This window comes from Argiope bruennichi, chromosome 7 (assembly GCF_947563725.1).
Source record: "Argiope bruennichi chromosome 7, qqArgBrue1.1, whole genome shotgun sequence".
In the NCBI taxonomy this organism is placed as follows: Eukaryota; Metazoa; Arthropoda; class Arachnida; order Araneae; family Araneidae; genus Argiope; species Argiope bruennichi.
In genome coordinates, this window is record NC_079157.1 from 106,059,529 (window position 1) to 106,074,047 (window position 14,519).

Consider the following 14,519-nt stretch of genomic DNA (forward strand, 5'->3'; position numbering starts at 1 on the left):
TTTTTATATTAAAAATATTCTGATTAATAATTTCCATTCTATATTTCCATTAAAGACTTTGCATGATATATATAGACGTTAAGAAAAGCATTTAATTTTAATGTTTACTATTACATGGAACAGTTTTATTTCCATCTTCAGCTATCCAATGATACATTGCATATTACAAAAAAGGTCTCTTAATATATTCCTTAATAAAGATGTGTGTGTGCGTGTGTGTGTGTGCGTGTGTGTGTGTGCGCGCGTGTGTGTGTGTGTGTGTGTGTATGCGTGCGTGCGTGCGTGCGTGTGTGTGTGTGCGCCCCCCAAAAAGTATTTTTGTCCGCAAGGGGAAGGGCGCATCTTCTCCTACAAGAGTGATAGGGCGTTCCTTTGACATTCCACTGGTGCCATCTTCGAAATTACATCCTATTTGTATTTGCAAGATACAAAGTGGAATAGGAAATACCTTCATAAATGAATAGCAACATTAGCAAGGTGAATTTGACAAACCAGCGTCACATACGAATGAATTATCGTGATGCGAAGAATTTCTTGAAATATTCTTTTAAGTTTAAAGCAAAATTAATTTTTCCTAATTTTAAAATTTAAAGTTCTGGTCGAAATTAAATATATATTTGACTTGCAGATAAACCAAAAATGGCCTTAAATCTTCATTAAAATCTTTTTTACCGTCCAGAATGAACTTCGGAAAAAAAAAATTGGAACTTTTAACTCGAAAAAATATATTTTTTTCTTTTAAGTTTTTTTTTATGTCTGTTAGTTTCATCTGCATCGGGGATATCCACTAGACATGAAGAAAATATAAAAAAACAAGATCTTTTCTATTCGCAGGGTTTTATTTAGAATTTCAGATCAAGAAATTCTAACCAGCTTACGAGATCAACCAACTTTCGTCAGTTTTCGCATTTCGTAGCCCATTGAAGTAGCAAAAAGCATCCAAAATTAACTTTTCTTTTTCGATGTTCTACATCTACCACTACAATTTCTTCCACAATCCTGATTGCGAACCAAAAAGAATAAAAACTGAAAGTTTAATCAAGTAAAGTTTAGTTATTTTCGATTAGTTCTTCCAGTTTCGCAGTTAAAACTGGTATCAAGACTTTGAAACAAGGTGATACTGCCAAAATGACATTTGGGAAAATAATTCTGCGTGCCTTGAGGCTTTGACGACAACTCTATAAAAGTAAATAGGGTCATATAAAATCCACTCCGCGAAGGGAATTTCATTATTTCGTATCACAGTGTATCGAGTTTAGGGTTTCAGATAAATACTAATCCCTTTGTTTTCTTTTAACGTAAAAAGTGTCTTTTTACTTTCTCATATAAGTAGTGTTACGAATCTGTAATGCTGCTTCCCAGCATAGTTAGTTCCACCATCGGAAAGAATGTTTTACAGTCATCGGTATTGTACGGAGTAAGGTGTCGCGTCGGAGGGTCCTGGAGCTTGGCGACAAACTTGGCGACCATTTGGCGCTTGGCGACGAATTTGGCGCCTTTGGTGCCAAAATAGATTATACCCGAAATATCGAGAATTTTCCCGATTCGTCCAGTAGAAACGGAGATACGCCTCGAACGTCCCTGATTGGTTGAGAGGCGTCTAGCCCCGCCTCCTGAGACCTATAAAAGGAAGCGGCTGCAGCTGCTAGGACAGAGTAGTCGGAAACGGCAATGAAGAACTGGCCTTCCAGAAATAAGCGGACGGAGTGAATCTAGCGCTGAACTAAGCTGTGTTCTACTGTCTGCATTAGAGTCTGTTGTGTGCTGTTGTCTGCACGTCTCGGCTGAAGATAATCGTCTGCTGTGCTGTATATAGTTGTCGTCTTTGTGCTGTCCTGTGTGTCTTCGTGTAAATAAACGTCGTTGTTTTATTTTCTACTGCCGCCTGGTGATTGAGCTTTCTTCACACCATATAACCCCCACTATCCAAACGAACCCCGGAAATTTCGTAACAGTAGTATAGAAAAAATATAGTAATCACTAAAAAATTCTAACTCGAGATTTCGACGAATCTCCACGATTTAGACCTCTCTGAATTCAAAAAAACACATTTTTGGAAAATGTCCGGTGGTCTGTCTGTCTATCTGTGACAAAGATAAGTCAAAAACGATTTGAGTTAGACGGATGAAATGTGGTACATGACTTTTACACTAAATTTGCAGATTTCTATCAAATTTTGAGTAAAATCTGTTCAGACGAAATTCGTCTGTCCGAATGTTCGAGTACAAATTAACACTATAACTATAAAACAAAGAGAACTAGATAGTTAATAGATAGATAGTATTGAATGCCTATCAAAAATCATATTTGTATCTATCATAAATCATATCAAATATATGTAAACTACATGATCCGTCGAGTCTGTGTGTGACGTAATTGACGCGCAGCTCACCATCCGGGTATGCTTCTAAAAAAGCTATTCTCTCCTTTTCTTCCGAACTCGCGCACTGCCTCGGTGAAACCCGTAGTAAAAATCAAATGTTTAATGTCTTTAGTTAAAATGTAAATAAAATTATTTTTCCAAAACGTCCCAAAAATTGGTGTCACAAGAATTACACGCAACCCTAATTAAGATACGGCATATAGATTTAACACCTATAGTATAGACACCTGTCAAATTTTGAAGGCCGCGGTCGCCTGGTGGTAAAGTCTCGGCTCGTGAGCCGTAGGGATTCGGGTTCGAGACCCAATTCCACCGAAGAAACGTAGTGTAAGGGGGCCTGTTGCACGTTAAATGCGTCATGCCAAACGTCCTCCCGCTGGTGTGGAGAGGGGGGTGCCAGCTCAGGTGCCATCCTCGTCATCTGACCACGGTTCCTAATGACGAGGTCCGTCCCAAAATAGCCCTAGTGTTTCTTCACAACAGGACGTTAATATGACTAAACTAAATTGTCACATTTTGAGCCAAATCAACTATGAATTGACTGTCTGCAGGTCTGAACTTTCAGAAACATGCAAACGCGATGATTCGAAAACGTATATATATTAAATTTATTACTAAATTTAATTAATTTTAAATATATTAAATTTCGTATAAAATTTGTGATTACAAGTACAGTTTTGTAACAAATTTCTATTTCAATCGATTGAGTTAAACATGTCTAAAACACAAATTCGATTTTTGGATATTATTAACGCATGCCATTGATTAATCATCAAATAACTCGCTAAATATCACACACGATAGATTCAGTAAAAGTGCTTTATTCCCACCAAAAGTTACCATTTCATAACAAGCTTTTTGTCGCACTGGACAGTGTCCATTATCAGGTTGCGCTTTTAACTACTGATCAATTTAATTTCATATATCAACAAATTTTTACATTAAGTATCGTGTCATTCATATATTCATTGTCAGCAATTCTTTTATATTTAAATATATATCATGGAAAATAATAATATAAATAATAAAATCCATTAAAGATTAATCTAATTAGTATTTAATTATTTCTTCTTTATATGCGCTTAAAAGCACTTAAGTGTTATGATGAGATTATTAGGAAATAATGAACTACAAAGAGATATAATATTAGAAGTTATTTTATAGGATCTGTAAAATGGAATTAAATGCAACCAGTAGAATAAAGGATGTTCCAGAGCACTAAAAATAAGTAATTAAATAGTTTTTAATTTATTTAATAAGGATCTAAATCATTTAGCAAACACACATTGCAACACTACTGTTTTATAACAATAAAATTTGCATTTTTCAAAAAATTATTTAATAGCTAGATTAATTATACTTTTTGACCTATCTGCCTACGGATCTAAGTATCTGCCTCTTGGAATTACTGAAAAGAATAAAAGTTTTCTGAGGCTAAAACTCGCCTAATTCTGAAATTTTAAATGGCACAATCATGGATTATTTTATTGAACAATTTCAAGAAGATTCCTCAATCGCCATGTAGTGTTCGTTTAGCTGACCGTTCATTGTCCAAAGATAATGAAATTCAATATTTCGTAATTCGGTAAATTTTAATAAAGAAAAGAACTTTTTTTATTTTTAAAATGTATTGAGTCATGACTATTTTAATATATACGACCAACAGGAGCGAGTGACTCTAAAGAAGCTTTTGAATTCATAATTTTTTCAGTCAATACATTTATTGACTCAAACAACATAAAATATAATATTTTTCATTTGCAGCATTTTTCCAATATAAAGTATACCCTAAAGGTTTAGAAATTGGCTAATGGGTCACGATTATAATGAACAATGTATTAACACATTAAGCGTCATGTCAGTCATCAATGACTGACTTTGTGTTTTCCTTTCTGACCGTGTCAGTCATCGATGACTGATACTTAATTTTCCGGACAGTATATACCTCGTCATTCACCAATAATTGACTTTGTACTTTCCATTCATATCATATCAGTCACTGTTGAATAATTTAATAACACAATAAGCATCATGTCAGTCATCAGTGATTGATTTTGAGCTTTCCTTTTTGACCGCATCAATCATCAGTGACTGATATTAAATTTTCTGGACATCATCATTCACTGGTCACTGATTTTGCACTTTCCATTCAGACCACATCAGTCACTGTTGGGTAGTATAATAACACAATAAGCATCATGTCAGTTATCATTGATTGATTTTAAGCTTTCCTTTCTGACCGCATCAATCATCAGTGACTGATATTAAACTTTCTGGACATTATCATTCACTGGTAACTGATTTTGCACTTTCCATTCAGACCACATCAGTCACTGTTGGATAGTATAATAACACAATAAGCATCATGTCAGTCATCATTGATTGATTTTAAGCTTTCCTTTCTGACCGCATCAATCATCAGTGACTGATATTAAACTTTCTGGACATTATCATTCACTGGTAACTGATTTTGCACTTTCCATTCAGACCACATCAGTCACTGTTGGATAGTATAATAACACAATAAGCATCATGTCAGTCATCATTGATTGATTTTAAGCTTTCCTTTCTGACCGCATCAATCATCAGTGACTGATATTAAACTTTCTGGACATTATCATTCACTGGTAACTGATTTTGCACTTTCCATTCAGACCACATCAGTCACTGCTGGATAATGTAATAACACAATAAGGATCATGTCAGTCATCACTGATTGATTTTGAGCTTTCCTTTCTGACCGCATCAGTCATCAGTGACTGATATTAAACTTTCTGGACATCATCATTCATTGGTAACTGATTTTGCACAGCCCATTTAGACCACATCAGTCACTGTTGACAGAAAAAATAACTTTTGTTCAAAATGCATTAATCATTATTGACTGGTGATATATATTTGAAAAATTATATTTTTATAAGAAATTTTAACATAGAGATCACAAAATAGTGCGCCTAAATGCGTACAGCCTTATCGCAACTTTAAATAGATCTGCAGTTGTTGGGAGATTGGTACCATGCCATTCACCGTACCTGAGTTCGGACTTTCCATTCAGAACAAATGAGTCACTGATGACAGAAAAAATAACTTTTGTTCAAATTGCCTTAGTCATTGTTGACTGGTGACATATATTTTTTTTAAAAAATATATTTTCATAATAAATTTTAATCTGAAGATCAGTAAACCGTACACCTAAATGCATGCAGTCATGTCTCAATTTTACATAGATTTCTGGTTGCCAGTATATCAGAGAAACATGATATTATGTGCTAAATGAAGAGGACGCCAAAATAAACTTAGTACTTTAAGTATTAATCATATTATATAGCAGAGCCACATTCAAGAGGGCAGTTGATTAAATAAAAGTTAATGAACATAGCGAACCCACGATATCCAATAAATAGGATAGACGAAAAGAAAGCCAAAATAGGCTTGACGCTTTACTTGTTATTTAAATTATACGGCAGGCACTAAGATTTTAGCATTAACCTGATTCAAGATAGCACTTGATTAAATAAAAGCTAAAGGACATAGCGAACCAAGAGCACTTAGGTGCTTTTCAAATTTTCATGAATCGGGCATAAAATGATTTTTACAACACACATATAAAAAATCAGGCGTAGTAGTGGCGCCTGAGAATGACTGTATCTTTGCCAACTCCGCAAGAAATCAATGCGTAAAATATAAATTCTTGCATGATTTTGTGGGAAATAAAACTTTGGCACTCCCACGCATATATGAGGAAGAATGTGATTCCATCCATATTTATGACCATTCTCGCCAGCACGAGTGGAAAGTATCAGCGGCCGCTTTATTTCATGCAGGTCCCTGTCTGCAGATTAAAATCGAGATTAGATTTTGAAAGGGTCGAAAAGATGATCTGGAAATATCTCTCAGGAATTTTAGAAGGAGGGATGTGTGGCGTAAACTTCCGGAGCTAATACGTAGGATGGCCGGAATACACAATGCTTTTCGGGCATTCATGGGGAATGTATTCGGAATTGGAAATTTTCCGTTTAAATATGTTCGCATTGTACGTTTTGTTTCCTGGCGGATTTCATATTTCGTAAATTTCTTGTTTTCTTTTTACTTTCTCGTATTCGATATGAAGAGAAAACATTGTAATCGGCCATTAATCTTAAATCATTTAAATTTAAAACATGCACGAATAATACATAAAAATTAAACTTAAATTATCAACCTATTTTTAATAGACGTTTTCTGGAGAGTAATCATCTTTCCATTGACAATAATACAGATATTTCAACGGAGGAAATTTTTTCTTTGGCTATGGAAGTAGCACGGGATTATCCAAAGCATCGGGCAGCGGAATTTAAGTACTTTGAAGGAAAAGCAACTTTTTTTTGTAAATAAATTTTCATTAAATGAATGCAAGAACTGAAGAGAATATTTCCTCTGTATAAAGGACGATTCTAAGTTCGTGTATAAACTTGGAGGAATGGTTGAAGGTACTAAAACCGGATTTTTTTTTTTTTTTTTTTTTTTTTGTATTAGAATGTAGGGGTTAAAGTGACGTGTTAAGGCACGAACGCAAAAAATGGCATGGGAGGAAAAACGTGTTTATTTACAAAATCAACGTAAAATGCTTCATTGTAGAAATGCAGTATTCACAATAAGTGTTCAAAGTGGAGACGACTAACAGTAATATGAACTATAGTTGTAACTGATCGGCGACCTCATTGCATAACTGTCCATTGCGGCTGTAAGCGTGTGCGAAGTGCATGCCATTTTTAAAGTGTTCGCCGATCCCTTCTATGATGCTACTAAGCATGTATTACTGTTGACTAAACCACCCCTCCAAGCTTGTCCCGTGTCCGTAGAAAGTATTGTAATTATCAAAAAAAAAAAAAAGAAAGAAAGAAAGAACGCTTGAAATTGGGAAGAATCTCAACGTTGCAGACATCCGTATATCTGTAAAAAAAATGAAATTTGTGGGCACGCTAGCTCGAAAATACGCCGAGTTAAAATATTAGTATGTAATAAAAATATTACAATTAAAAAATTGCAAATAAGTAATGTAAATAAAGCAAATGAGTAATATAAAATTTGGTATGTAATTTTTGCACCAAATTTATAGATTTGTATTAAATCTATAGAGAGGAAGACTGTCTATTTATTAGATCATTTATAAATAGACATTATAGTTATAAACTGAACATAATAGAATATTAAATAAGATATAATAATATAAATAGAACATAATAGCTACAAAGCAAGGAAACTAGACAGATAAAATTTGGCACTCAGTTTTATTATGACAGTTGTAAATCTGTATCAAATTTTGGACCAAATCTGACTATAAACTGACCGTCTGTATATTTGAGAATACAGAATGTGGCAATTCAGAAACACAAAGACTTACTTAGATTACTGAAATTACATAACCAAACCGAAATTCTAATTTTTTTATTGAATTTTGGTTTTAACTGATCGAACATAAGATATCCAAATTTCATATTATATTTTCTTCATTACAGTATGTAGCATTAAATCCCTAGCTAAAATTGATCAGAGAGAAGGGGAGGGGAGACTCCCGTTTGCAAACTTGTCCGGGACAATTACTTTTCGACACCTTCCTCCCTAACCTTTGTTGCAATATGTTCGAATCTTGCAGATCTTTATAAGGAGAACCGAAAAAAATCTGCAAGAAAATCAAGTGCAGAATACGGCTACCGGTTTAATTCATTTTTGCAAGCATCTATTAAACTGTCTTGTATACAAGCGTTGAATATTGCAATCAGTTTTTCAATCACTTCGGATAAGTCAAAAATTTTGTACATTTGCTCGTTCTCGATGACAACACATCATTTAATATTTAGAGAATTTGATTATCTGTCGTTGCATTAATTAAATTTATTCATTAACTGAATCCGTCATCCGATTTATTCATTTAATCCATCCAATCAAATTTTAATTCCAGACCCTAGACGAATTTGAACAAAAAATGGCTTCTTGATTTTATAATATATGTAATAATGAATAAAATATATAAAGATATAATATAAATAATAAAATATATATGAAGATATAATATATAAATGATGAAATACATATATAAAGTTATAAAGATTTATAGAATGTTATTAAAATGATAAATTGATTAAATTAATTCATTAACTAAACTGTCAAACATCCGATTTATTCATTTTAACCACCAAATCAAATTTTAATGCTATATAAGAGATGAATTTGAGTAAAAATTGGCTTCATGAATATGTAATATGTATGATAATGAACTATAAATTCAAGATATAAAAGTAAATAGAAATTTTACAAAATGATTTGGAAAGTGACAATTTTATAAATTTTAGGTGTGTTTTTGAGTGATTGCATTTACAAAATTTTATTGATCTTTTTTTGTGTTTGGCACTTTTGAATTCACTTGCAGTGGAACAGACAGACAGATGAACTTTTCATGAATGGATTTTATACAAAATTTGACAAAAATCAGAGTAGTAATAGAGGCTATATATCATTTCATCTGTCTAAGTCAAAGCATTTTTGAACAATTCTGCCCTTAGACAAGCAAACAGACATCATTCCAAAAATATGTTTTTCAAAATCCAGAGATGTCTGAATATTTGTCAAAATCTTGTATTGGAATATCTTGACGATTACAATACTTCTTAGTTGTATGTTTTTTGGAGATAAATTTCAAAATTATATAAATGCACTCATATTTTGTTTTCGCTTTGACTTTAACGGCTGAACCCTTGGGCAAAGCTCCAAAGTTTCTAGCTCAAAGAATTTTTGAATTATCATAATCCTAGATAAGCAAAATGACGCTATTTCTATAACCATTAAACTATTAAGGTCACTGACTTAATCCCTCAATAACGGATATATATATATTCTTAAGGAGGTCTGAAATGTGAAGATACGTCAAAATCTCGAATTCGAATTTATTAACGATTAGAATTGTTCATTTTTACTGTCTAAAGTATGAGACAATAAAAATGATCTCTGAAGTGGTTCCAAAATCAGCGTATGCAGCCACATTGATAATTTTACAAAATAATCAAAATGAAACTCTACAGGACGATGTTGCGAAACAGGTTAACCCAAGAATGCATGAGTTTTTTTTTCTTTTGGAAAAAAATATATAGGCTTTGAATAATTGTATATAATTTAGGAAAATTATTAAAAAATATTTTTATTTTTTTCATCAAATGAAAAAATCTTTAATGTGCTAAATGTTTACATTATGAATTAAACAATGCCCAGCTACAGAAGTCACATTGTAATAATTTTTCCATAAAAATAAAAGTCAATTTTTACCCATATATATATATATATACAATACAATATATATGTTGATAATAATCGTAGAACTATTCATACAACAGCCATTTTGATATTTTCTCAAGTTTCCGGTTTAAATCTAATTCTAGTACCGCTAATGACATATATCGGTCTTTTCTACAAATGTTTATCAAAAAGCATTTAAAAAATCACTTCCAAACACTCATTGTTGCCCTTTGGAATAGCCATTAAAACCTAATAAATGGAAATAAAAACGTTTGGCCAAATGGCTACACGATGCACTGTAGGGTTAAGCCATAAGCACCGAATGTTAGTCCGAAGCTGAATGTGTCTAAATAGCTGCCACTGTAATATCCCTATTTGAATAGGCTGCTAATGATGGATGTATGATGATTGACAACGATGATATTCGGAAATTCTCATTAGACCAACTGACTGTATGCAGTCTTTGATAGGCTTGCTTTGTGTAAAGAGATGAATGATGATTTACGTAAAATAAGGCTTATTTCTCAAAATTCTATTAAAAACGTCAACTTTTTTCTACACATGAAATTGTATGTTTCTGATTTCATGAATTTTTACATTCTCTTATATGAAAAGAAAGTATTATAACTGTCAAAAGAATTCAGATTGGAATTTTAACTAATATACTTTTTTTTTTTACTTTTTCGGGTCCAAAAAAGGCATTTTTGGAATTATACCTATCATTCAGTCTAAGAAGGCAATAACTCAAAAATGCTTTGAACTGGAATAATGACATTTAGAATAGGATTTTTACACTAATTTTGTAGATTTTTATCCAAGTTTATTTATTACAAAAACTTTGTTTGTCTGTCCAAGTACAAGTGAACATAATAATTTCAAAGTTCAGAGCATTAAATCGGTAAAACCTAGTAAACAGTTTGAGCAACTGAAGTTAGAATTCGCTCCAAATTTTAATCTAAATCAATATAGGAATCATTCATCTTACGGTCTCTGCATTCGTGTATTTATAAATGTGATATCTCATAAATGCGACGATTGGATAAATAGAATTTAGAATGTGATTTAATAGCTAAATATCTAATTATTTGCTAAATTTTCATTTGGATTCATTGAAAAAGGATATCCAAAAATGCATGTTCGTTTTCATCACTATATAACATCCTACGAAGGGCAAAAAGCTCATATGCGGGACTGAAAAAATAATCTTTTTCACGACCTTGCTTAAAATTCCTACTTTTTATGCAGGAAAGGGGGAGGAGGTGATAAAATTTTTATGACGGCAAATGTGCGAAATCTTCAAGTAGACCATCCCCGTTGATTTTGTTTAGCAATCACCTAACCAGGGGGGGGGGGAAATGAGATTTTTTTAAAAGAAATGCATTCACTTATCTCAAAAGCCGTATTGAGTTCTTGAAAGTCTGTGCAAAATGATAATGAATTACGATATTTTTGTACATCGACATTTTTCTATCAAATTTTCACCAGGAACCTACAATTCCTATGTACAGATTCAACTATATTTTATCATGCTTGTAATAGCATCTTTAAAATGTTCCTTTGAATCTACCAAGAAGTGTTTCAGACTGGTTATAAAAAAACGCATTTTAAAAAAGAAGCCCTTATGCAATAATGCTTTCAAAATGTCGTCCTAATACCCCACATCCCGACCTTATTGGTATTCAGCCCTTAGGAGTGAAAACCGTTCAAACGGTTTTATAGAGGCAGTTTTGACATGTCGCTGACTTGCTGGTTTATGGCCATATCGAACATCGTTAACCTCTGGGGTTTAGATCGCGTCTCAGTTAGAACAGAGAATCGGGAGGGGAGGGGTCGTGAGAAGAATAATCGATGAGGGTATTACATACAGACGATATACTCGTAAAGATCAAAAATCGAATGTCTGAAATTTAAGTGGTTTCTGTCTCTCTGATGCAAAAATATTTCGGTCACTTGTAGAAAAAACTCGATTTTTTTTTATTGACTGACAGAAGTGATTCCGATTTGCATCCATATTTTTCCGTTCCTTTCGTTTTATAATAATTTCAATTTTTCACTTTCTCGTATAAGAAGTATGCAAAGAGAGAATATTGTAGTTGTCAAAAAAATTAGAACTCGAGATTTTAACGAATTGTTGCTTTTCAGATCTCACTAAAAACACAGTTATGGAATTACGCCTCTCTCTGTCTGCCTTGAGAACACAACAACTCTAAGACATTCTGAGCTAAACTAATGAAATTTGGTAAATGCTGTTTACACTAAATTTGTAGATTTTTAATCAATTTTTTATAAACCTATTTCTTTTATGACTGTCCGAATTCAAGTGAACAAGGAGTAAGAAGCTCTATGAATGAAATTTGGTACAAAATTTTAGCATTTAAAATGTAAACCTGTATCAAATTTTGAACCAAATTTGTCGAGTACATGACCATCTGTCGTTCTGTACTTTCTCATACATGTAAACACTAAAATTGAAAGATAAATTTCGATAAATGAACTTCAATGCACAGTTTTAGTATTTTTAAGTGCAATTTGGACATATTTTCAGCGAAATCTTTCAAAGGTTTGATCATATGCTCGTCTGTGGATGTAAACAAGAAACTAAAAAAAGCATCGATTTAAAGAGATATCTGGTTTTGAATCTTGTAACATTATATGTCAAATTTTAGTTTCAATAAGTCGAGAAAAGAACATTCCAAGCGCATATTCAATTTTTTTTTTCCTGTCTACTACGAAGCGCAAAAATCATATGCAATGTAATGTCTTGATCTAGACTGATCAAATAACACAGCAGAATTTCCAGACAATTCTTTATTTTACAGCCCTATATATACAAAAGAACAATTTGTTCTAATCTTGGTTAAATAAATAGTTATTTACACCTGTAGTAGGAGACACAACAGTCGAAGTCGAAGGTTTATCTTGAAACTCAGTTCTCCATCAATACGGAGAAACAACACCACAGGGAACTCACAGGTTGTTAGTCAACACGACCACTCCAGGGGTAGTTTTCGGACTCCGAACTCGTGGGAGTAGTCCAACAGTCTTCTGCAATTCGTTTCTTCTCCTCTCCCTAAAAATAAATCTCCGCACTTTTTTTTCGGTGACAATCTCCGCCTCTTAATTTACATTGGACATTTGAGCTCTCTTTTAGCCAATTGGGGTTCAGCAATATGCTCCCTCAGCGGCGCCAGTCGGTCATGGGAAGGTCCTTTTAGTCATGCACCTTTCATAACTGACTATTCAGTAACACGAAGTTATCATAGTCCTTTCACAATGAGAAACGTTTAGCATCCAGATGTTTGGACACCCCTTTCTCTATGAAGATACTCTCAATATCTCTTGGACGAAGAATTCCCACATGTGGTCTTTCACTGTAGTCGCTAATGAACAGATGCGAAACCATCCAGGTGAAAAGATCCACCCTCTGGCTATCTCGAGGAGTTTAGTCATTAACAGCGACGACACAGCTGGCTGTAAATGCCTTATTACTACTGGGAAGCGGGGAATGTTACAGCAAGGCTCTGAAAACGATATTTAAATCATTTGTAGCTTTCTCTAACTTGTCCAGTGTCCACAATTTTATACTATAAAGAGAGAGGATAATACCTCCAGAAGAAAATATGCGAGAAAGTTTGGGGAAACCACTCAAGCTGGTTCATGTTTTCTGTATGAGGTTCTCATTTGCGTCATGTCATCCGCATCAAATAAATTAGTATAAACATTTCGAGCATAATAATCAAAATTCGTATAAGCATTACTAATCCATTAAACAAAATTTTAAAAATTCGACTTTATTTAAATTTTATTTATTTATTTTATTTATTAATTTAATTGTTGGGATGATTTTTAATGGTTTTGTATTATAAAATAAAGTACATTCTGATTTCAAATTGAAAGAAATATTTTATCGTACTTAGCTGAAATGAAATTAACCATCTCCTACTTTACAATTATAAAATAAGTTCAAATATATAAGTGTACATATGAAGGAAAATAAGTTTTTTAATCAAAAAAGGGGGGAATTAAAATAATTACGTTTTGATAAAAATATTCTTTGCAAACTGGACTCCATTCTATGCATGATATATTTTTAATTATAATAAAATTTTCGGATTTTTTTTTCCATTTTATTTATTATATCTTAATTTTTCTTATAGTAGTTTTTTCAATGTCCAATTATTTTGATCCATAAATTATTGAAAATATGTTATATCAGTTTTTGAGTTCATTACTGAAAGTATCTTTTTTAAATACTTTTTCGCATTTTTATTAATATTATTTTGTATCAATCTTGAAAAATTGACTTATCAAATAATTTATTATACTTTTATAACCTCCGAAAACGGATGCTTAAAATTTATGGAAAAGAAGATGCTACAGGGAAGCGCCAATTTCCCTGCAAATTTCTGTAATGATAATTTAGTATAATTAACATCAAGAAACAAACCTCGGTCTTTGTACTCATTTCTCCAGTTAAAAGATTGGCAGAAAAATTCGATTTGAAATAATAAAAGCATATTTGGTCTAGCAGTTCTAGGTCTTTGCACTCATTCATCCAAATTAAGGATTGGTAGAAAAATTTAAATTGAGATAAGGAATGCATATTTGATATTGTGCAATGATAATGTATTTTTCTTTAGATTGCCCTTGACAACCAATTTATCATCTCTCTCTGGTTTTTTAGGGTCCAGTTTCTCTCGGTCCTTCCTCGCCCGTCTGGAGGAATCCCGTCGACCCCACGGATCCACACAGGTACCCAACTGTACAGAAAACGATCCATTCTCATCTGTGAGTACTCACTTTAAAGCATCTTCTATAAATTTAATAAAAATAATTTTTACACTCGATTTGTCACTTTTTTTTTGTA

At 32.8% G+C, this 14,519-nt stretch overlaps 1 protein-coding gene across 1 annotated transcript in view; it reads left to right on the forward strand.

The window, feature by feature from the left end:
* LOC129976348 (hemicentin-1-like) overlaps positions 1 to 14,519 on the forward strand; it is a 262,427-nt gene that overhangs the window by 204,793 nt on the left and 43,115 nt on the right. The window contains exon 2 of the mRNA XM_056089874.1: positions 14,337 to 14,440. Coding sequence (XP_055945849.1) covers positions 14,337 to 14,440 — 104 coding nt within the window. The remainder of the gene's footprint in view (positions 1 to 14,336; positions 14,441 to 14,519) is intronic.